The sequence below is a fragment of the Excalfactoria chinensis genome, chromosome 1, assembly GCF_039878825.1.
Source record: "Excalfactoria chinensis isolate bCotChi1 chromosome 1, bCotChi1.hap2, whole genome shotgun sequence".
Taxonomy (NCBI): domain Eukaryota; kingdom Metazoa; phylum Chordata; class Aves; order Galliformes; family Phasianidae; genus Excalfactoria; species Excalfactoria chinensis.
Window position 1 is genome coordinate 137,852,226 of NC_092825.1, and position 24,941 is coordinate 137,877,166.

General features: G+C 38.1%; 1 protein-coding gene across 2 annotated transcripts in view; it reads left to right on the forward strand.

Moving 5' to 3' along the window:
* The window catches only part of UGGT2 (UDP-glucose glycoprotein glucosyltransferase 2), a 68,271-nt gene extending 44,649 nt beyond the window's left edge, over positions 1-23,622 (forward strand). For both annotated transcript variants that reach the window (XM_072361509.1, XM_072361510.1), the window contains 15 exons: positions 1,078-1,180; positions 4,996-5,075; positions 6,406-6,595; positions 7,609-7,767; positions 8,930-9,015; positions 13,661-13,745; positions 14,628-14,710; positions 15,535-15,630; positions 16,232-16,316; positions 16,702-16,884; positions 17,616-17,776; positions 18,041-18,155; positions 20,629-20,745; positions 21,978-22,122; positions 23,044-23,622. In XM_072361509.1, coding sequence (XP_072217610.1) covers positions 1,078-1,180; positions 4,996-5,075; positions 6,406-6,595; positions 7,609-7,767; positions 8,930-9,015; positions 13,661-13,745; positions 14,628-14,710; positions 15,535-15,630; positions 16,232-16,316; positions 16,702-16,884; positions 17,616-17,776; positions 18,041-18,155; positions 20,629-20,745; positions 21,978-22,122; positions 23,044-23,066 — 1,711 coding nt within the window. In that variant the 3' untranslated portion in view covers positions 23,067-23,622. The remainder of the gene's footprint in view (positions 1-1,077; positions 1,181-4,995; positions 5,076-6,405; positions 6,596-7,608; positions 7,768-8,929; positions 9,016-13,660; positions 13,746-14,627; positions 14,711-15,534; positions 15,631-16,231; positions 16,317-16,701; positions 16,885-17,615; positions 17,777-18,040; positions 18,156-20,628; positions 20,746-21,977; positions 22,123-23,043) is intronic.
* The last annotated feature ends 1,319 nt before the right edge of the window (positions 23,623-24,941 follow it).

Consider the following 24,941-nt stretch of genomic DNA (forward strand, 5'->3'; position numbering starts at 1 on the left):
TGTGGCTGTGTGAACAAGCTATTCATCTGTCCTAGCATCATACGTTTTTACCTCTCTTTGAATAGATGAGTTAGTAATACATAATGGTTTTCCAGCCTTAACCTTCATTGAAGAGAGATAAAAGTGCTGATCTGGAGTTGGAAAGATTGGAGTACATACTTTGCATTTACTGAAATGTTAGAATTAGCTTCACAGATCAGAAGTTGGTGAGCCCTCACTATTCTTTATCAAAGTGGAAAACTCTAGTACAGTCTATTCCACTCGTTCTGATTACCATTGGCAAGGCTAATACACACATGCTGGTACTTACATAACAATTTGTGGATTAGCAGTGTCACTCTTAATCCCTGTTCTCAGCTTGATCCTAAAATGCAATTAGATTACATTGAAATGCAAATTGTGTGGCTCATTGGCATCTGACTCCTTACTAAGAAAATGAGCGGACTGTCTTCAGCTGACAGATTGACATTAGGCCACTTCATACCAGTGCAACTACTGCACTTAGGTATGTGTATTGAACCCTTGTGTATCGTATCCTAGGTTTAGCAAGTGAGTATGCCAGAAGCACCTTCTTTGGCTGTCGTTGTTACTGAATCATAGAGTATTAGAATGGCCTGGGTTGAGAAGGACCTCAAAGATCATCCAGCTTCAACACCCCTGCCATGGGCAGGGTCACCAGCTACTCAACCAGGCTGCCCTGAGCCACATCCAGCCTGGCCTCGAATGCATCCAGGAACCTGAATGAGATCTAAAACAGTAGAATTTAAATCTGTGGGATACTAATAGTACCTGTTTTTTATTTAAGCATAGCTGAGGCCAATCTTATGGAGTAAAGACAGGTACGAAAGGATATTGGCACGAGAACCAGATCAGAGTTCATATTTGGCCTTTTTTAGTGATATCACAGAGGGCGAAAGTGATTGGTGTTTGAAATGAGGAAAATATTTTCATAAGCAGTGAAATCTAAAGCATCTCTGATATTACAAAAAAGTGCCATAAAAATGTGGTTTTTTTTAATGCTGTTTCTACAAATTCAGAGTTTTCGTGTCACTTATTTGTTAATTGTGTTTTTAACAGTGTAGTAAAAATTGAACCCCAAGAGAATGATCCATTCTATGACGTTATTGCTATTGTTGATCCGTTGACAAGAGAAGCACAGAAGATGGCTCATTTACTGATTGTAAGATGGTGGTCATTTCTTTTAATTTGTACTTCTTGTTTCCATGTTCAGTTTAGTAAAGTGGCAAGCAAAATTTAGATATTTTTAAGTATCTGTTAGTTTATTTGAATTCATACTTAAAGGTCAGGGTTGATATAGTTCATCCTTGTTAAGTACCTTATTTGTAATTAAAATTCCAATATCCCATGATATGTCCCCCTTAGAAGCGAGTCCATAAATGCTCTTTATAGTGAATATGAGGAAAAAACGAAGTCATCTGTTACATAGAAGGAAAGGATCTCCCATTTCAACATCCTAAGAGGCATATATTTTTTTCCATTAAACCAAATCACCTCAGTTTTCCAAGGTACCTAAATGAGGTGGTCTAAATCTGACCCGTAATGTCATCATAAGGAGATTGGGCTATAAACCTTTCAGTTCTTGGAAGAGTATTTCTCAGTTGATTAATGCTACCAGGTACATCTAGAAGACTTCCACTGTGTGTAGCTATTGATCATCTGAAGAAAAACTGTCCTAAAAACATAGCTCCTAAAATGGTTTTCTTCTTTCGCTAGCTGCAGAATATCATTCTACCTCAGTCCCTTTATAGTTTTCCATAAAAATGTAAATTTCTCTTCACTTTATAGTCCGTTAGAGTTCTGAAGCCTGTAACTTAATTTTTGCTGTGTCCTGTTTTATCTTTTTCTGTGCAATAATTATGAAAGTTTCATAAATTCTTACATTACTTTCTTGCTCCCATTTTTATACCTTATTGTGCATTTGGTATAGAATGTTGAAGCTTAAAGTCACTCTTTGTACATAATAATGAAGCAAAGTGAAACATTTTAAGGTTTCATGAAATTCCGATATTACAGTACTTCTGTTTGTTTTGAGACTCGTTTTTCTCTAGAATCAGATCTTTCATTTCACCATGCTTGGTTACAATGAAATGTTGATGCTACCAAATGAAAATGTTTCAGTTTTAGAGTTGATTGGAAACTCTCTCCATTCAGGCAGAAGTCTTTTGTATAGTAAGTGGCCTTGAGGTTCTTGTAACTTGAATCAGAGGCCTCCATTTCTCATAGTGCAGCAGGTTCCCTAACAAGCAGTGTCTCTCTTAATGCTTGTTTAGGCAAATGACTCCCACGGTTTACAAAGCTCTTCAGCTATTGTACTTGATGGTACTTGGTTCATAGGAGCTGTTGTCTTATTCGGGAAGCCAACCCTTCAGAAAACATAATACAGTGCTATTGAAGCTAAACAATTCAGAAATATTTTAATGGAGATGGCTTTTTTGTTTGTTTCTTTTAACGTATTAATGTATAGTGAGCTGTATCTTAAGAACTGCTGTTTTTCCTTTCCAAAGGGAGACAGGCAGAACTTTCCATATAAGCACTGTTTTGCCTTATTCAAAAAGTTTCATCATACGCTTCAGCACTGAACATTTCCAGACAAGACAGCTGTCATAGCAGAATTTTAAACACCAGACTTAGCTTTACTGGGGTCAGACCTCACCAGTCCTGGGCAGAATACATGGAAGAGTTAACTTGTCTTCAGCTTATGAAAGCGTTCCCAAAGGTGATGTGAAAAAAAAGTGGAAATTGTTTCTTCTAAAAATTAATTCAAAATGAGTAGTTTTTGTCGATGTTCACCAAAACCTGCTGGAAAAAATTGGACTGTCCCCTAGCCTTACAGCTTGGCTTCAGCAGTACAGAATGTTAGGACCCTACTACTCGTTTTGTCTTCAAGCAACTGTAGTTGCTAAAGAAAAAGACATTGGAAAAGTAAGGAGAAAAATTCACCTTTTTCTTTTTTCCTGTCAGTTATCTTTTACCTCCTTTCCTTTGCTCATTTGTCTTCAAGGAGAAACTCTTACTCCATCCCAGAGGTAAGAAGTCTCTGAAGGGAGCCCCTTCGATAATCTGGTCTGATTTCCTATTATCAGACAGGTCAGAGGACTTTCTTGTGATCAGTAAACGTTTGAAGTATAAATCATTTTTTCAATGTAACCCTAATTTAAATATTGCCAAGTGGTGAAGTGCGGATCACGGTTCTTGCTGAGCATTTCCAGTGGTTAATTAACCTGACTGTTAAACTCAGACTTGGAACTGCAGATTGTAATTCAGCTCCAAGTGTTACGTATTCATCTTCTGATCATTTCATCAGTTCTACTGAAGATTCTATTGTAAGATTTATTTTTTTGCCAGTATAGATGCTTCACATTAAGTTGAAGTTCACACACAGTTCCAAGTGATCGATTGAATAATTGTGGTTTAGCGACCTAATGCTTCTCAGATAAGCTGTGGTCCTAACTGACTGTAAGCACTTTGCAAAGTGACTTCATGCACTAAATAAAACTTGGGCTTAGATCATTTTCAAGACAGATAAACTTAAATAACTCGGCCAATTGTTACAGAAAGAAGTTTTCCCTGGAAAAAAAAAATATATCCAAATTACTTAATTCAAGTAAACAGACTGAACTCTCTTAATACTTTGCCATAAGAGGATTTCCAGTTTCCTTTTGTTTACTGACTGTGGAATAATTTTCCTCTGTACTTGCTGCTTAATTAATTTATTCTTACTATTGTGACTTGCTACTTTTTAAAGCAAATATCAGGCAACATCTGTAATAAATCTTAAGCCTTATTTTGCCCTGAAATTAATCCTCAAGTTTCCTCTGTCTGAGAAGAGGTACCTGAGCTTTATCCATGCTAGATTCATTTGTTAACCTTAAAAGGTCTTTCATGTTATAAATACTGAGTATTAGTGCTGTTGAGGTTCTCATTTGTTTCTTCCCTTGTTCTTACCTTTGTGCCATTTCCTAGCCTTAATTTTTTGCTCAGTAGCTTTTCAGTGATGGGATACAGGTGACACAAAGGATGAAGGTGACAAACTGTGAGCAGTATTTGGTCCATGTAGAACTGTATCAGCATAGTAAAGAATGTGCAGCTATGGGCTGAGCTAAGGAAAGAAAAATATTACCTTTAATATAAGAGCGATTTAAGGAAGCTGTTGTCTAGCTTGGTTCCCAATTTACTTACTGTTATAGTAATGTTAGCCTTAGTGGTATCCATATTTTAACTTAGCTTTAATATCTTATTTGCTTTTCTAATAATATCCATAAAGGCAGACACTACAGCTTTGTACTTCCAAGTAAGCGCTTTTAATCAGAAAACACATAAATGAGGGTCATCTGTTAAAGGCTTTTAAGAGTGCTTTAAAGAATCCTTAATTTTAAACCAAATAGGTTGCTCACAAAAATAACAAAATCTATTGTCATAGCTCCTATGTAGCAGCATCCAGAAGACGACTGCTTTAGTAATGAACAAATGAGTGAACTAAAAAAAGAAGTAGAAAAAACTTGAAGTAACTGGAATGTCTTGAAATTGATGGAATAGTTTAAGCACATTGATAGTTTATCAATTGCTGGCTATATTAAAATAATTTTCAGAAATTCACTATGTTCTACAATTTCCTAAAAGAAGCAATTTCAGAACAGCTCTTTGAAAATCAGTACTGCTGAAAATATACCAGGAGTTGGACTCAATGATCCTTGTGGGTCCCTTCCAACTTGGGATGTTCTATGAGTCCATGACTCCATACTACTTATTTGACTATCAGGGATATTGTGTGCTAAATCACTCACTTCTAGAAATATTCAAACCTTCATTTGGAATTAATGACAGCATCCCTTAATATACAGCCATATTCACAACTTTATAATTTTGGAGATTTCTGTTGAAGTTTGAGAAATGCCACCATGATAATTTTGGGATTTGCAAAGTTTGGTGACTATCAAGAACCTTGTTTTACACAGGTTATTTTTTGTTCTCTAGGTACTGAAAGACATTGTCAATGTGAAACTCAGGTTGTTTTTGAACAGTAGATCTAAGCTTTCTGAAGTGCCACTGACGAGGTGAGTAATTCATAGCTTTCCTTACAAGTATCTGATCTCAGCTGGTTTGCTAAAAAAAGTAAATAATAATTTTTAAAAAGCCTTAAAAGTACGTATTCCATTAAAAAAGAAATTGTGATTAATGTTTGTGGTTTTGTTTGTTGCATTAGCTGTCTAGAAAACAAATCAACGTTGCATCACAAAGGAGTGATCTAGTCCATCAAGTCTGCCTATTAGAAGCAATCAATGGAGAGTCTTCCATGCCTGTAGAAACTTGTAGAACAGGACTGTCTGCCTAACTTAAATGCAGTCCACTGAATGTATAATGAACTTTTCAGATTCAGTGCACTTAATTTAAAGATGAAATTCATCTAAATAAGTGTACAGTCCATATTTGAGACCTAGTTTAAAGTCATTAAGAATACTGAAAGCTTTAAATTGAATTTTCTCTTAACTGGCTATAAGGACCACTAATTAAGTTCAGAGTTCACTGATTCAGTTACAGACATTTACACTGACATGAACTTCCCAGAGAGGATTCCTTTCCCTCTAAGAGACACATTTGAACGCTGCTATGCATTTATCAGAAGTTTTACCTGTAATTGTGTTATGGGAGGGAGCTGATGATAGTGCCTGCCCTACAGCTGGTAGCCTAGGAGAACTGATAAGTTGCCCACAGAGCAGAAGTCCTCAGCTTCTAATCAGTTTGAGAAAAAACTGATCTCACGTCTCTTACACTGCAAGAGAGCAACTGCATCACCAGTCTTCTGAGTATCTTGTCTGAATGCTGTCACAATCGGTTATAAAGCTAGCCATACTATCTAGGTTTTCATACTTGGGAAAGCGAGAGGAAGAAGTGTTCTGGAACCTGCCCTGAGGACTGGTCGTATTTTTCTTACAGCAATAGTTTCATACAAAATGCATCCATATACGCCTTAGTCCAAGTACTGTGTGGGAAAATTGTATGCTTCTTGATGGGTACAGGCCTTTTTACCTTTTTACTTTCCACAGTTTGGGGTGTTGTTTTTTTTTTCCATATGAAGTACTGATTGCTCAGTCATTCCATCTTCACTGCTCTTCTGCCTCAGTTCTGGTTCTTCTCATTTTCTTGGATATTGGTAGAGGATGGAAATAATTGTTATTCTGTTGTTCCAAGAACATTGTCCCTGGAGAATACAAGTAAGAGTTGAAAAGGAACAGAGAGACCTTTCCTTCCCTCTTCTCTCTGCTGCTAGCGTCAGAAACTGTTGGTCTATGTTGACTGTATTATGACATATTGTAGAAGAATATCGAGCTTGTGACTTAGACTTCATACTTGAGTAAACGTGGTTTTGTTTGAACTCTTCAACAGCTTCTATCGTTTTGTTTTGGAGCCAGAAATAATGTACGGGATCAACAAAAACCTTCCTTCTGAACCCATGGCAAAATTCCTAGAGTTGCCAGAATCTCTCCTTTTGACTTTAAACATGATCACTCCTGAAAGCTGGTTGGTTGAAGCAGTGAACAGTTCCTGTGATCTTGATAACATTCATTTGCAAGATGTAAGTAATAGTTTGTAAACGTTATAAAACTTGTACTGGGCTTTCCATCACAAGAAGGGAGACAGAAAATCTCATGGGATTTTGGACTGTTTTCCAGAAATGCTTTCTATGGTAATTGATAATTCAGTCAGTATTTTACTATTTTTATTTCTATTGTCTTTTTTTTCTTTTTTCCCCCACATTCTCTCTTAAATACAAACAAACAAAAACCTCACAAAAGTGAGTATTTAAATCTCAGAATCATAGAATGGCCTGGGTTGAAAACGACCTCAGAGATCGCCTAATTTCAGCTCCCCTGCTGTGGGCAGGGTCGCCAACCAGCAGATCAGGGTAGTTTAAAGGCAGCAATTAAAGTTAAATAAAAAAAGTAGCAGGGTACAAGTAAAACTGGTTTATCTCCTGTGTTGAGCTTTTTTATTTTTAACAGAAGTATTCATTTTCTTGAGATAAAAATATACCAGCTAAGTATCTCTTTGTCTTAGTTTTCTATTTTTCTTCATTTTTTTGTACATTTTAGTAGCAACTGAATTATCGTGTCTATATGTTCAAATAAGTCTAACTACATTGCTGTTTATTAATATAGTTTATAATACAGATTTAAATATATTTTATCCCTTTTTAGTTCAGATTTCATTAAGTTAGGTTCTTAATCCTCGGTTTCAAAATAACTAAATTTGTTTCATTCACAATTATTATGTAAAATGTCAAAGGCGTTTGTTCCACCAAACTCTTATATTTGGAGAGTGTATGATAAAGGTAAGATTGGGGGTTGCCCTACCGAAGTTGAGCTTCCTCAGTAGTGGAGGGAAGGATCCTCAATAAAGTGAGTTTTCCTCTTTGTCTTGGATACCTATTTTAAACTTGAGAGAATTTCCCCCTGGAAGAGCATTCTCTTGGTTTCAACAGTTGAAGGTAAGTGAGGTAAATCTCATCCTCGTGTTTGTCCTCGTAGTATGTTCGTTTTCCCACATAGTTAAATGACATAATTTAGTAATAAGATATTCCTCCGACAGATAAAAGGAACTGTTGTAACAGAATACGAACTGGAATACATATTGCTTGAAGGGCATTGCTTTGATGTGTCAACTGGACAACCTCCTCGAGGGCTACAGTTCACTCTGGGTACAAAGAATAATCCTGTCATGGTTGATACTATTGTGATGGCCAACTTGGTAAGTATTCAGCGCAAAAACAGTCATTGCAATTGCACACTCTTCATGAGAATTCTTTATAAGATTCTTGTTCTTTAATCTTTATGAGATTCTTTTCCTTTAACTCCGTTTCTCTGTATTGCAAAATTAGAAGTGTTCAAAATAACAGCAGTATCCTGAAGTTGAGACCACCTACGGGAGAAGATGGGCATCACCTCTTGGCCCAGTATTTTTCCCCACTCTTATGATCCAATATAGATTTGAATTTCTCCTAATTTCAGAGCCTTATCTGAAATGCCTAAAGTGGGAGTCTCATTGCCTTAAGTCAATGGTAGGAAGTAGATAACTTCATATGATTGGTGGTTCCACCAACAAACATAAGGTATGAATCACCTTCTGACTAAGATAGCCATTTTTGTTACAAATGATCCAGGCAAAGAAGGCTCCCATTTTAGATGCTTCCGTTTAGTGCTTAAAGCCTCTTTAGGGCAAATCCACACCTCAGAATTCCTCTGGTTATCTGAAGTAATTATTTTTGTTGGCAGCAGTCTGTAAAGCAGAAGGTCTTGTAATTTTTGAAGTGAGAAAATGTATTTTGTCTGGTCTAGTTTGAAAGGGAAAGATTACTTTTGATGAATAAGATCTGTTATCTATCTGCTATTCTCGGCTCTCTTTGAAAATTGTATCACAGGGAAGAAAATGCTTAATAAAGTTTAAGCCTTTAATACCAGTACGGAATATTTTCTCAATAGTAGAAGGTGTTCGGTATGGTGTAACTTCTGGCTGTATGCAAAGTTCCTAAACTGGGGAAGAGCCACATTTACTTGAAAGTTACTACAGACAAAATTTCAGATTTCAAAGAAGCTTTTTGGCGTAGGGGGAGTTTAATAGTTTTCTTCTTTAACGCTCAGTTACTTATGGTTTTGGATGGAGATTTTATATACATCTCAGATTTAGCTAGAAATAAATGGAAAACTGGGAGACATTAATATGGACGTGCAGGAAAAGTGATACATGGCTGCATACGTGCCTTATTACTTTCAAGATTAATATGGCAGAAGGCAATGAATGGTTACTGACCTCGGCTGCCGTACCAAATGTTGGATAACTGATGTTTAGATGTGTATACGGCTGATCATGAAACGATGACAGAACAATCGCGTGTCTTTTCTCTTTTTCATAGGGGTATTTTCAGCTGAAAGCAAATCCGGGTGCTTGGACACTGAGGTTGCGTAAAGGAAGATCTGAAGACATCTATCGAGTTTTTTCGTAAGTATTAATCCGTGCTTCAGAAATGTGCTTATAAATGATTCTGTTTAACTACGGCGTATTTTGAAAACATGTGTTGAAGAAAAATTAGCAAAAACAACATGAGAAAATAGAACAAGAACCAGATGTACCAGATACCTTCGTCTAACAGGTACCTTATTTTGTGAAAGCGCAAGTGGAAGAAATTAATAACATTTAAAACTAACTTTGAAAGTCTTCCTTTTTAGGAAGGCTTTTTATAAATTCAAGCCCACTGCCTATGAATTTTTGTAAATATCATCTGCATGGCTAAGTAACAGAATAAAGAACAATTTCATGTCGCTCCTTCGAGGATGATCTAGAATTGCATGTGTAAGCTGAGAAATAGAGCACTGGTATGTGATAGATTGTATTGTATCCTTAATATTCTAAGCAATATAATGGCTTTTTTTTTTTTACTTCTGTCTGGGATTACATTTTCAGAACCTGCTGAATGAGATTTATCTCTGACATTTTATCCATGACTCTAAGGCTGATGCTGTTTATAATCAAGGTCTGGTTCTGAATAGAGATATCTGTTGAATGATTGTAGTTTCCATTCAGGCTGCTTGTTCTGTGACGGTAGTTTTGTGCCGTCTGATTCTTGCACTTCAGAAATAGTTACTGAAATAGTATATTTTGTTTTAGACATTGATCTTTTCAGTATTGTTTTACAATTGGATTCCTTCTTGTTTTGTGCAGTAAGTACCCCAATCTGATTAGACATCTTTTCTGTTCATATCGTGCTAGATTGTGATTTAAAACATAAATCCCTTTTGTTTCCTCAGTTGAAAGAGAGCATAAAACAGGAGCATTAAATATTTACAGAGGTGTAGTTTTCAAAGTATTGTTTAAAAGGCATGCATGATTAAGAAAAAAAGACAGCTAATTTACTCTACAGCTTTGTTGTGAATATATCCTTCATAAATAAAAGTATTTGTAATAAACACAAACAGATTTATGTTCAGAGTACAATCGCCCTTTCTTTTTCCTTTGTTTTTCTCATTTCTGAGTTGAAAATTCTGAGTGTAGTCCTTCCTCATGCAGAGGATCTCCATATATTTGTCATCTTTGTTGCTTTTGTGTTTGTCTTCTCTAATTCTTCCCTATCATTTTGAGTTGGGTAGCCGTAAGTAAAGATGGATTTATTGTGCAATAGCATTGTTGAATTCCTTACTGCTTCATTTTCTGTGAAACAGTAACACCCTGTCTCCATTCTTAATATTGTTAGACCCTAAGCAATATTAGGATCTAGCAATATGGAGCTGATATTCTTAGATTTACAGTCTCTAAGACCTCTTTCCTGAGAATGAATAGCTAATTCAGAACTAATTACTCCTTACTTATTGTTAGTCTTGTTTTCTGAGCAGCAGTTTCCCACTAAATTGTATCAGAACATTAGTACTACTAGTTTCATTATGCTCTGAGTAAAAAAAAAAAAAAAATCCTAATATCTCATATAAATCTCCCCTCTGTCAGTTTAAACGCTTTTCCCCTAGTTCTGTCACTGTCTGCCTGTGTACAAAGTCCATCTCCCTCCTTTTTATGATGTCTCTTTAAGTACTGGAAGACCACAATGAGGTCTTCCCAAAGCCTTCTCCAGGCTGAACAAGCCCAGCTCCCTCAGCCTGTCTTCATAGGTGAGGTGCTCCAGCCCTTTGATCATCTTTGTGACCTCCTTTGCACCTGTGTGAGCTGGTCCATGCCTTTTTTTTTCCTGATGACTCCAGACCTGGATACAGTCCTCTAGGTGGGGACTTACAAGGGCATAACAGAGGGGAACAGTCACTTCCCTCTCCCTGCTGGCCACCCCTCTTTTGGTGCAGCCCAATGTACAGCTGGCATTCACGGCTGTAGGAGCGCACTGCTCTTGCATACCAGCTTTTTATTGTGTCTATGCTCACGTCCAGCTTTTTGTCCACACCAAAACCCCCAAGTCCTTTTCCACAGAACTGCTCTCAATATGTTTCTCTCCCAGTTTGAGTTCAAGTGTGGGATTGCCCCAATCCAAGTTGCAGCAGATTGCACTTGGCCTTGTGGACCCACTTCTCAAGCTTGTCCAGGTCCTTCTGAATGGCATCTCTTCCTTCTGTTGTATCAGCTGCACTACTCGGGTTGCTGTCAACTGCAAACTTGCAGAGGGTGCGTTCAAATCCATTGTCTGTATCATTGATAAAGATGTTGAAGAGCACCAATCCCAAGACAGACCCCTGGGAGACACCGTTCATCTCCAGCCTTCACCTGGACAAGAAGCCATTGACCACAGCCTTTTGGCTACAACCATTTGGCTAATTCTTCATCCACCAAATAGAGCACTCTTCAAATCCATATCTCTCTGGATAAGGATGTGGTGTGGAAGGCCTTGTCCAAGGCCTTACAGAAGTCTAGGTAGATGACAGTAGATCTCCAGTCACCTGCTTGTCTTGCATTTGCCTTAACGTAGCTTCCAGGATGATATATTCTTGATCTTCCCAGGTACAGAGGTGTGGCTCGCCATACTTAACATGTTGTTCTAAGTGCATGTCCAGTGGAGCATTGCTAGCTCTTCACAGGTCTTAATTATCTGGAACACTTGCTGATAGCAATTGCAATGAATTGCTGATCAGTTGCTGCCAATTTCTCTGCCATAACTTTCTCAGTCCTCAGTCAGAGGTTATTGATGGGTGGCGTTATCCTCTGGACCCATTCCAAGAGCTCCACATCCTTCTTGTGCTGGGACCCCTGGGCCTGGATGCAGTAATCCAGATGGGGCCTCACAGGATCGCCTAGAAGGGCTCCAGCAAAGGACCACAAAGATGAGAGAGAGCCTGGAATGTCTCCTGTATGAGGAAAGGCTGAGTAACCTGTGTCTGTTCAGTGTGGGGAAGACTGAGATGCAATCTGATAAATATTTATAAATATTTAAAGGGAGGTGGGAGGCAAATGGATGAGACCAGGCTCTTCTCTGTGGTGTGTAGCAAAAGGACAAGGAGTGATGGCCTAAAACTTATATACAGGAAGTTCCATGCAAACATGTGGAGGAACTTATTTATGACAGGGGTAACGGAGCACTGGAACAGGTTTTCCCAGAGAGGTTGTGGAGTTTCCTTCTATGTAGATATTCAAGACCTGTCTGGCCACCTACCTATGTGACCTACTTTAGAGTACCTGCTTTAGCAGGGGGATGGGAATCTGTGATCTCTTGAGGTCCCCTCCAGTCCTGAGATTCTGTGTTTCTGTATAGATCTGAAATTCCCCTGGTCAGTTTTCATATGTAGAATGTATGTGAGCCATAATTTCAACTATTCATTGGAAAAACAATCGTGTGCTTTATGTCACAGCGTAGGTCTGTTAGTATAGGAGAGCTTCCTCTTGAAACTTTGCATCCAGTCCATTCAAGCGGAACAGTGCTTTTTTAATTCTCTTTTTCTCTCTCTCATAATTCTATGGGTTGAAACGAGTCTGTTTTCTTATAAAATATTTATTGTTTCTTGGGACTCAGGAGCACCAAGTTCCATGTGATGTTTAGTCATCAGCTGCTGTTATAAAATGTGAACAATTATTAACATGCTTGCTGGTTTGACTATTTGGTTAATGCATCAGTTTTCATCACCATCAGCTGAGAAAGCAGAAGAGTGCATTACTTGATCGGTAGCACCTTTTAGGACAATGTATTAAACAGAGGATGTGTGTCAGTAGATAAAACTGTGTCACTTTTAGGTAAGTAATCTGAAGCAGATTGAGACAAGATAAGATATTTCTGTTTTCCAGAGAGAAAAAAAAAAGGCAAAAAGGGGTAGCAGATTACTTTCTTAAACCAAGACCTTGCTTGTGTATTGAGGGGAAAGTACGTGATGCTCCTAAAAAGAAGAAAGGATTGGAGGAAAAATATATGGGCTTTCAAGGTATAAATGCTGGAAAAATTGAGAATTACGCCATTACACTGCATCACTGAGTGATAGCTACATTTTCATACTTTTTACTCAGTGGACTGGAGTTCAGTCTAGAGATTTCTGCATAGCTTTAGACGTGGCAATTGTTCGTGTGGTGTACATTACCTGAGCAATGCGGTATCGTGGGAGGTGTCCCTACCCACAGCAGGCTGGAACTAGATGATCTTTAAGGTCCCTTCCAACCCAAGCCGTTCTGTGGCTCTGTGGTTCTGTTGTTCTACAGCCCTGTCTATTGCCAAAGCCAGTCATCTTTGCCAGTTGTGGTATTTCAGCACTGTGATGAAGCTTCCCCCAGACCTTCAAAGCAGATTGGTTTTAAAAGTACTTTTAGTGCCATCACTCAGCAATTTCTAAGATGTTTTCCATCTTTGATAAGCATAGGTTAATATTCTGATGCTGCATTTACCTGTAGAATGCATAATATATATTCACCTCTAGACTGCTGCATTTTTCATTGGTTGATAAAATCTCATGCAAAAATCTAACTCTCACCTTTTAATTTACAACTGTGCGTGGTGACGAGCTCTGAACAAAGCTCAGAAACTTTCTGAAGTTAGGGTATAATTAGGTGCAAATGAAGAAATATTGCTTCCATAAATAACAGGAATCTTAAACTGTATCTGCTAATTGAACCCAGGTGATAATTCATTCTCTAACGAGTCAGTACATTTGCATGGTCTCTTTTCCCCTCGCAGCCATGAAGGAACAGATTCTGTAGCGGACCTGGCAGATGTTGTTGTGGTTTTAAACAACTTCAGAAGCAAAATTATCAAAGTCCAAGTATGTAAAGAGAGATTTATTTATTTATTTTGTCTGCGCTGCTTCTTTATATATGACTAATGCTCACATCTTAGGCTGTACTTAATTGGAAGTAATATACTGGAATGCATCATTTAGATTTTGTAAATTTAAATAGAGGAGGGTATGCAAATTAATGAAGTTCATTTGATCCAGTCGGGTTATACTAATTGTGTGGGAGATTGTTAAATAGTTGTCTACATGACATAGATAGGATTTGTCTCATCAAGTTTAAGGCGTTTAATACTGATGTATAGTCAGAACTTGGAGCCTTAAACTCCCTCTCTGCTTAACAGAATGAGAAAGACAGTCCAGGGGACTGCTCATCCCATCTCAAGTATTTATTTAAATGTGAGGTGACCACCTCTTGCGGCATCCAGTCCTGCCCTGAGACTGGGGAGGGATTTGACATCCAGTCCTGATACCAGTGTGGAAGCTCAAATTAGACACGTTGAATTCTGTCCTCTGCTACCGCGTATATGGCTTCAGCAGCTAGGAAGGCACCGCGTGAAAAGAAGTCTGCAAGTGCTAGCTTAACAATATAAACATGTGAGACTAACACGAGTTATAGTATATTGAAACAATCCTTTGGAACTTAGTTGTGTCTCCAAAATACTGACCTTTTAATCAAGGAAATTAAGGACAGCAACCGAAACTAACATAGCACCTTTAAGTTAGCACCTAAGTGAGACTACAGAAATTAGGTAACCTGTAGAGCTGGTGCAGCTCAGTGATTATTTTACTGAGATAGGAACTGGGAAGCTGTTAGTCCACCATAGTTAGATACTCCAATTGAAACAGTAATTATTATCAGCTAACTTCACAAATGACGTGAATCCATGCTTTTTTTTTTTTAATGACTAGGTACAGAAGAAGCCTGATAAAATGAATGAAGATCTCCTTGCTGATGGAACAACAGGAAAAGGAAATCTGGAATCAGTTACAAGGTACAAATTAATTCGTTTTTAAAAGGGATCTAAACAGAAGAATATTATGGAGGGACACGCTCCATCTGAGCTAGTCTTCAGCTTGGAAAATGATTCTAAAGTGAATCTCCAACAGTGTCGGTCCATAACATAACAAGTTTGGCTAAGGCAGCCTTTACTGTTCAGAAACCAATTAAAGTAGTGCTCCGAGGGGGACTGCAGCTGTGATCCCTTCCCTCTATGTGCTGGAAGGCATATGCAGTTAAAGAACAGTCCTTAGAATTTAAAGCCAACGAAGAATACTGTGTAGCAGGAAAAGAAAAGCTCTGGACATCTTACCTTAAACCTGAGTTGCTGCAGGGAGTGTAATTGAATGAATTGATGAAAAGACTAAGGAAGAATTATGAAAAACACCTGGAAAATCCCATCACCACAGACTGCTGAATGTTATTCCTTTTACCTCATCATTTATTGTTGGTCACTGCTGACAAGAAGTTACAGGGCTAAATATGTGGTTTGACCTGGTGTGGTCAACTTTAGGTAATGTTCAGTATTCCAGAACACCTTCTAGGCCTTGAACACCTCCAGAGATGGGGCATCCACAGCCGCTCTGGGCAGGCTGCCACCCACTATATCAGGCTGCTCAGACACTGGGTCAGGCCTTGAATGCCTCCAGGAATGGAGTAAAAGATTTTGGAATCATAAAGATGTGTAGTGGAAGTAAAATATGAGTGCATTCCATTAGGATATTTCTTCCGTGGATTTTCTAACGTCTCATTCTTTACGATCTCAATTTTCTGTCTGTTAGACGTATATCTTAGATGATAACCCGGTTATTTTCTTAGTGTTTCAGAAATTTCACCAGAAGAGAAGGAAAATAAAAGTGATGTTCTTAACATTTTTTCAGTCGCTTCAGGCCATCTGTATGAGCGTTTTTTAAGGTAAGTAAAAGTTCATCCTAAAATTAAGCAGCGTAATGAAGCCGACCGTTTTATCAGCAGGCAACTCAGCACCACACAGCTGCTGACTGATAAATGCTATCACTCTCGGTGTCATTCCTTCCTCCTCTTTTACCCTAGTTTTATTACTGGTATGATGCCATATGTGGGACATCTCATGGTCAGTTTAAGTCACCAGCTGTGCTGACTGTGTCCCCTCCCAGCTCCTTATGCACCTCTGGACCCTTTTTGCAACCTATTAAACTTAACCAGTGTATCCTAAAATACATCATCTCAGTCGTATAGTTCATATTAAGTATTAATCAGTATTCTTATATTTTCAGCACCTCTCTCACAATAGAACTTATTAACAGATCCACATTTGAGACTCTTCCTTCTAATGTTTCTTACTCCATATGAATCACATACATCCATCTCAAAGTGGTCTTGAGCTCAAAACTTACTGCTAAAAATATACAGGGATCTTGACTTAAATCAAGTTAAGAAAAGTTACGATTAGAAAGCTTTAGCCTCTTTGAAGTACAGTTGAAATTTAATGACCTGTGTGCATTCGTTTGTTTATTATAGACTTGTATTTCCACAGAATTATGATGCTTTCTGTTCTACGTCATACCAAAACGCCAGTTACATTTTGGTTTCTGAAAAACTACCTCTCTCCAACATTTAAGGTATAGGAAACATGATTATTTCAGTATTTTTTCTTTGAAATGTTAAATACTTGGGCAAATTATTGCAATTTGAGTAATCAGATAATTAAAAATTAAGATTTCCCAGTTGGAAATGACATCACGTGTAAGTTTTTTCTTTTCTGAAGCCCAAATCCCAGCGGTAGATGAGAATTTATTCTCTTCCGATGGACTCGGTGAGCTTCAAAGAAATGCTTTTTCTATTTTTATAGCTGAAGATTCTGCTAAAATGAAAGGAACTTTCATAGTTTATGTGATTAGTGAGGCCAACAGAGATACAACTGTGTTGCAGCATTTCCTTCTTCACGTTCTAGCTCTTTGTATGTCATACACACGTGCAACTTACAGTTTCTGAATCTTTTTCTAGGATGTTATCCCTCACATGGCTAAGAAGTATGGATTCAAGTACGAGTTAGTGCAGTATAAGTGGCCCCGCTGGCTTTATCAGCAGACAGAGAAGCAAAGAATTATTTGGGGCTACAAAATCCTTTTTTTGGATGTTCTTTTCCCTTTGGCTGTAGATAAAATAATCTTTGTCGATGCCGATCAGGTAAGATAATATTATATAAATGCATGAGGAGTCTGTCTTGTTTTAAATTGATCCATTTAATTTCCCTGTGGCCATTTTATTCAAATGTTGGTCTCCCAGGACGGCAGCAGTTATACCAGCAGAACCAGTAGTGTTGCAGAACACCAAACAAAACAATTTGGCTTGTCCTTAGTCATGTAGAAATTAAGAGTCTCATCACACTGAGTGCCATAAATTGTTTCTATTGTCTGTGAATAAAAAAGGCACTTTTCTATCCTTTCTAAAAAGGAGATGTAAGTGTGATCTTAAAGGTGATTTTCACCTTTGGCACATGGGAGTGATTCAGACTCTGGGCTGATCATGAGCAGACTCCACTGGCTATGGAAGGTGTCTGAGATGATGAGTTCAGACAACTCGACCAGCTCCTTAATGGATGGACTTTTTGAGTTGAATCCTGTCTCTTCTGTTCTTCAGTTTGTCTGCAGTCTTTCACTTGGAAATTACCACTGTATCATATACTGAAAGGCAACGTGATATCGAAGAGTCTGTCACGTGGTTATCAAAAATCTCAGACAAATATTCTGCATTTTGTTACTTTTCGGAAGCTAAAAGGGATAAATTGAATTTAGGTATAGCAAAACACATCTTAAAAAATGTATTAAATTATAACTTAAAAATTAAAAATAAAATAAAGTATAACCTTCATTATATTTTTAAATTATAAACATAAATGTAATTTTATTCTTATTTAGATAGTGAGAAGTGACCTGAAAGAACTGAGAGATCTCGATCTGAAGGGAGCTCCTTATGGATACACACCTTTCTGTGACAGCCGTAAGGAAATGGATGGGTACCGTTTCTGGAAATCGGGATACTGGGCTTCACATCTTGGGAAAAAGAAATACCACATTAGGTAGGAGAACTCCTGCATGTTTTTATGAAGTTTGTAGAACTGATTAAAATCTGACTCTTGATACTGACCACTGAGGCGTTCACAAGCAGCTACCTTATAATCTTTCTCAAGAAGAGATGAATTCATCCGAAATCAGATGATATATGGTAATAGCTTCAGCTATTTGCTTTCAATAATATTCTTCTACCATGTGAACAGGTTTCTTGTCACTTCTTGATTAATGTTACAAAAGATGGAAGTCTTAAGTGTATTTTTCCTTTGCAGTGCCTTATATGTTGTGGATCTTAAGAAGTTCAGAAAGATTGCAGCAGGAGACAGGCTTCGGGGCCAGTACCAGGCTCTCAGTCAAGATCCAAACAGTCTGTCAAATCTAGACCAGGTATATGTGGGTTTAAGCAATTAAGCTTTTCTTTATCTTTCTCAATATGCATGGAATCACTGTATCTCAATATATGTTTTATATTTCTGAAGAATACTTAGCTTCTTTTTTTTCCCTCTACTGTTTTTCCATTAATATTAATTTAACTTAGCTAAGTGTTGATGCACTCTGGTGGTTGCTGTACATGGCCACCATGGGTTGACTGCAGTCTTTGTTTATGTAACTCCACCAAGCTGGTCACAAGTCTTCTAACATGGCTTCACGACAGCAAGATTGTGCCTCTTTCAATTTTGAGATTCTTATGTTTTCAACAACAGCTTTAATAGCCGATAGCCTTAACGTACAAGTTTGTTGGATCCCATCAAAAGCCATTTGTACCCTTTCCTCAGCACATTGGTACTGAAAGCAAACATTAAGGTAGCTGAATCTTGGCAGAATGGAAATGGAATTATTGTGGAAAGGTATTTCAAAGCAGTATTTTCATACTAATTTGCTTTTTGATTGTATTGGTAGGAATCACCTCCTGGCTCCATTTACCACAAATACTGCATCATTCCTAGAAGTATAAACCAAAGTGCAATGTATTTTACCAGAGTCCTGGAGAGTGTGTATCTACTGGTGAATTAAGGCATCTATTTTTAACATATCTGACTGGAGTTCCGCTTGCCCTTCTCAAAGAACAACCCCTGCTAGTTTACCAGAAGCATGACACATTCGGGCCAGTATTGCTGCCTTCATGTGTGCTTGTTAGGGGTGTTAGGAGTTGGACTTGGTGATCTCTGGAGATCCCTTCCAACCCCTACAATTCTGTGATTCTGCGATATGCTGACATAAACCATAGAAGTAGATAGAGTGGGAAAAAAAAATGTGCTTTTAAATGACAAAGAAAGACAGAAAGAATGGACAGGGAGGAGAATTACACAAAGTGAAAGCTAGACTTCTAGTACAGCACATTTAACTCTATATTGTTGAAAGGGAAGCCTAAGGCATAAAGAAATAGCTGTGTAAAGATGAAAAAACAATTGGCAAATATTTGTAGTAAACATCATTTCATTAAAAAAGCAGGTAACTAAGCATCTTGTTCTTCACTAGCAGAATTACAATCAGTGGAGGACATGTAATAGCAAAAAGTAATAGGAAAATATTTTATTAAGAGAAAATGCTTTCATTTTATTTTTTTAATGTGAGATTTCATTTTCTAATACAGAAAATCGCAGTTGAAAAGCACACCATTAAAATTATGTAGGTTATCTGACTAAACGTGAAGACACCCATATTACAAATCAAATTGAAGAGCAACCTTTGTCTGTTGTTTGTTGAAGTACAGGAAACTTAGAATCATAAAATCACAAGGTTGGAAAGGACCTACAAGATCATCCAGTCCAACCGTCCTCCCATTACCTACATAACTTTCATTGCATCAGGTTATGAATGAGCAAGATTTTTTGCAGTGACATTGGGATCCAGCAACTGCCTTTCTACTTTATTTAACCATTTCTAAGTTGATATCTTTTAGAGCTGTAATGCTAACTTAGGAGTTGTGATTTCATTTAGAGAGTCAGAGACCCAACAGAAAAACCACTTCTTTTCCATTGAAATTGAGGGGACAACAAAACATTTATTTGATTCCTAATATTCATAGAATAAAGGTTTTAATTAAAAAAAAAAAAAAAAAAAAAAAAAAGAGGAAACATTTAAATTAACATCTAAACATCTTGACTCGTTATACTATTTAGTGTGATTTTTCCATGCTGATGTCTATATTTGAATGAAGTTATATGCTTCTTATAGCACAGCTACGCATACTATTTCATTCTGTCACATTTAGCTGTGCGATTTGGCAAAGTAAGACCCAGCTACTGCTTACTTGAGTACTGACATTTGTTTTTTAAATATAACGTAAGGGTTGTGCGTATGAAGGAGCTTATGAAGGGATCTACAGCAAACACTTGTTAACTATGGCCAGAGAACCTGTACTGTATGGCTGCCTGGGATTTTTTCACAATGAGAGTGTTTGAGTGTACAGTAAAGGTGAAAACAATGAAATGTTAAGTAAGGAGGATAGCCAGAGTAGCAGTGTAATAGCTTTTCCTTTCCACACTCCGATCTCTGAAATCCATTTTCCTTAAAGAAGGCTAACGTTAGAGTAGTGCCATAATTCCACGTTACATGGCTTTGAGTTGGTGACTGCACCACCTCCCTGGGCAGCCCATTCCAGTGCCTGACTGCTCTCTGAGAAGAAGCATTTCCTAATGTCCAACGTGAATCTTCCCTGGCACAACCTGAGGCCATTCCCTCTAGTCCTATCACAAGTTACATGGGAGAACAGGCCAACTCTCACCTCACCGCATGTAACAATGGTAACAAATGGTTAACAAACAAAGATGTTCTCTGGAATGTCTTATAAGTAATTGCCTGATAACCAGTTACATCAAAATTCAGTCCTAATTCATGGTTTTACAAACTCGTGCAGGATCTTCCCAATAATATGATTCATCAAGTAGCTATCAAGTCTCTCCCTCAAGAATGGCTTTGGTGCGAAACCTGGTGCGATGACGAATCTAAGAAAAAAGCTAAAACAATAGACCTGGTGAGTTGATTTGGAGTTAAACTAGTTCTGTAGATTAAAAAACTGATTGCACTTTCTGTGGATTTTGAGATAAACTTATTTTTGATATCATGGAGCCAGCCTTGCTGGAGGGTTCTGGAGCACTGCTTTGCTTTTGATAGATACCTGAATATATACAACTTACTCTTTCCTCCAGCACCTCTCCTGTGTGCTCTGTAGAAAATTTGCTTATGTCAAAACTGAAAACTTTGCCTGAAGAGTTGGATAGGAGCTGGGTTTTTTACTCCTGTACCTGTATTTCCCCCATTTTTCTCCATATTTAGCCGTATTATTGGAACTCTAATGAAGTACTGAAGACCCTGAGTATTGTGTTCTGCTGCCTTTGCTGAAACCATTGTGCAGAGGCTTTTTCTCTGTCCATTTCACCACTATAAACTGAAGATAAAGCATAGCTTAAAAATCATAAAGCTGAGGACACATACCCACATTTAGAAAGAAGGAAGCATCTCTCTTTGGGAACTGAAACGGAGAGAGAAGATCTACTCTGTCATTATTATCCCCATTCCATTTTTCCCCTCTTGTTTATTTCTTGTCAACCCCCACTCTGCGTGAGTGAACCCTTGGAGCCATAATTCTGAACAAAAAAACAGGCAGTTGGAACCTGGTGCAAATATTCAGTGTGTGAAGAACTTATTTTGTGCCTGCACACTTAAAATAAGCTTTTTTTGTGCACTAAACACGGGCAATCTCTATTCTAGAAAATGATACTGTAAATGCTGACAAAAACACTTGTGAGGTGTGAGATATAACTGAGAGCAAAGAAACGTGTTGGAGACAAGTTATTTCCCTGGGCTGCTGAGAAATGCCTCTTGCAATAAAGTATGAAAATTTTAGCCAGATACGGTGACTAGAAAATGAGATAAGTTGCACTTCTCTGCAAAATATTGAAGATTTTTTTGGTGTGGTGTTGACTTATTACTACACTAAATTCTTTCTCAAGGTTTGTGATTTGCTGCAGTGTAGTTTTCATCTGAAGCTTGCATCTCACGTGGGAGTTATCTGCAGACCATTTTTAAACAAATCAGGTTATCGTCCTACCCAACATATGGTTACCTGGCTAGTTTTTAACAGTAGTGCTTGGTGTTCTGCTGTGTATCTTCAGTGACACTGAGGAGGTGATGACTTACAGTTCCTTGGGAAGGTATTATTTTCGCATTGGCTTTCTTTCCATTCACTGTGTTTTAAACTTTCAGTGCAACAATCCCCAAACCAAAGAACCAAAATTAGAAGCTGCCGCTCGAATAGTTCCCGAATGGGTTGAGTATGACACTGAGATTCGGAAGTTAATACAGCAGATTGAGAAGGAGAAGAAAAGTAAAAAATCATTCTCTAAAAAAGGTAATTTTCATTCATATTTATCTGTTACTTCCTTAAAATACTTTGCTTGAAAGGAAGGCTGGGGTCAGTAGGCACAGAAGTTGAGCTGTATTTAATAATTTTCCACCCTCTGTGAGAAATGGTCTGGGTTTTAAGAGTTGTGTTCATTAACATGGGAGCTATGCTCAGATATGCAAAGATGAAACAAGCCATTTGTTTCATGCTGGAGTCCAAGAGGACAACATTTTCGAGTATGTAATCTTTTTATTTCATATTGCTGCTCTTTCTTCCTCGTGCTGTTCAGCAAGTGTAGATTCATGGTATGAACATGGAAGATTTCTGAAGTAGAGGACAGTGGTTATTCAGAAGGGTACCTTAGTAGGGGTAGAAAGGTGCAATGTTGGTTGGACTTTCAGCTAAAACTAAGGACTTCTAAACATGGAACCACGATGGTAACTGAAGTCCGCCATTTGGGAAGTGCCATTCGTTTCAGCTTCTGTGCTCTGGCCTCACCGATGCTATCTGTCTATTTCACTCCTGACTGAGCAGAATGTTCTCCTTCATTTTCCTCTGTGCTCCCCGATTAGCAGTCAGTCTCCCCCTCCTTTAGTTGTTACTCCCCCTCTCCAGAAACGTCCATGTCCCTGTCTGCTGGTCCAGTACATTCCTCTCTCTTCAGACTGTAGTTTTCCTGCTCGTATTGGTCTCCAGTCTTGAGTCAGAGAACAAATTCCCTTCTCATTACGAAAACTTCCAAGTAGTTGTTATTTATTTGTGAAACCTTTGGCCTGCTTGTGGCAAGGCTCTAAAAATGAAGTTCATGTCACTGAATTGTTTTAGCCGTAATTAGGCAGGAAACGGCTTTCTCCATGTTTCACAAAACTAGACATTAAGTGTCTACATGCTTGGGGTTTTTTTATGATTTTTTTCCTTTCATTACAGGTTTTAAGCACGATGAACTTTAGCACTGCAAATGTGATGGTGACAGCGTACTGTCTTCTGTAGATGATGGACTGGAAGACATAGAAGTTGCCTTGGCACTGTTTGTAATATTCTTTAACATGAAGTGAAATATATTTTGTAACTTATGGTGTTATTTAAAGAGTATTACATAAGAAACAGAGACCAGAAGGGAGAAATCCACAGGTACTTGGTTTTATTTCATTCAGCAAACAATTTACTTTTGTTACTTCTTTGTTCTAGTTTTCCTGCTCTAGAAGACAATCTGCCCAGAGGATTTTAGTGTATAAAGAACCATGTTTTCAGCTCTTCAAGGATGCACTTCCTCAGCAATTGGGAAGGGGGAGGCCAGCACTGAATAATTATATGACTATGTTACTGCAGGATTACTGCCCTCTTAACTAATTTGAAAGAATCCTTTTTGAGTTAGATTTCATTGTGTGGCTTCGGTTAAGATAGGTCAGAAGGTCTGTGCTCAAGAGCTGTTTCCACTCAGTTTTGACTATCATTATTCTGTTCAGAGTTTAAAGTAATAAAACACTCGACTTATTTTCTACTCTCAGCATTGTCTACTGTTATTTTATCAGTACTCACTCAAAAAAAACCATTGCTCGAATGGGCTGTCAATACATTTTGATTGTGCAAAAACTGCAGTGAAAAATTCTGGCAGTACACATTTGCAAATAGGAAAACTTATTTATGAAACTGATATCTGGTGCCTTAAGTATGTGTCATCTTGTTTAGTTTGTGCTGGTTTCAAAGCAGACTGGATATAACCGCAAATTCTTCCATGAACAGCTTAATGTAGTCTTTCAGGCTAAGTGCTTGTAATTATAAAAGATAATGTAATTTGCACTAAGTGGGTAAATCTATCGTGGGTTGCATATCTCTGTACCTGTAAATAAGAGCATAAAGGGGAAGAGAAATGGAGCACATTTTGTATGCAGTCATTGTGCTCTGGTGGAGGTTATTTGAAATTGCTTCCCATAAGTGCAGGTATTTATAATCTATTTATAATACTTCCCTGACATTTCTCAAGTCTCAGCGATACGAAACATGCAAATTTTTTTACAGGCACTTATATATTACATTGTATTACCCTTCTGCATTTTGAATAGCAGTTTTAACGTTGGTATGGATTCTCCAAGGTCTGCTGTGGGCATTTTCTTTGTATGAAGTACCCAGTGGGATATTCCCTGTGCAGTCCAGCAGTATTAATCAAACAGCCAATGCCAATTTCCATTCTCTCTCTCTGTCACTGCAATGTTGGTTTTGTTGTTCTCATGACAAGTAACGTAATCCAGAAGAACACTGGACAGGAACTTAAACATGTTGGAATGTTTGTGTTTCTCGAACACTGATGGGACTTCTTACTGACTTCATTCTGCAGAGTTACTACTATACAGTCACTGCGTAACAGGGACACAACTGTTACTCCCTATACAAAGGGAAAAACCATCAGTGATCTGCTTCCTCCCTGGTTAAGCAGTACAAAAAGCAGATCCCTCTCACACTTACATGCTGCTTGTGACCATGCTCCTTCACCAGTTTAATCCAGCACCAAGGCTCTCAAGGAGCTTAGCACTCAGCATTGGAACCTCACACTGCCACATGGGGGAGAACTGCATTCCCAGCACAGTTTTCTGATTGTGAATAAGGTGGGACAGTGGGATGACACCTAGAAAGCACTGCTTTTCCTATTGCCTCTTAACTGAGGGTTTGTGTTTGGAGTGACACACTGACTCCTCTGTTGCCATGAGAACACTTCCATGCTGCAGGCCTGTTTGGGCTCTTGGCACAGCAGGCATTGCCCTGCTGGCTGCTGGAGCCTCTTGCAAGGCTGCCTCTTAAACTCACGTCCCTATTTGCTAATACTTGAT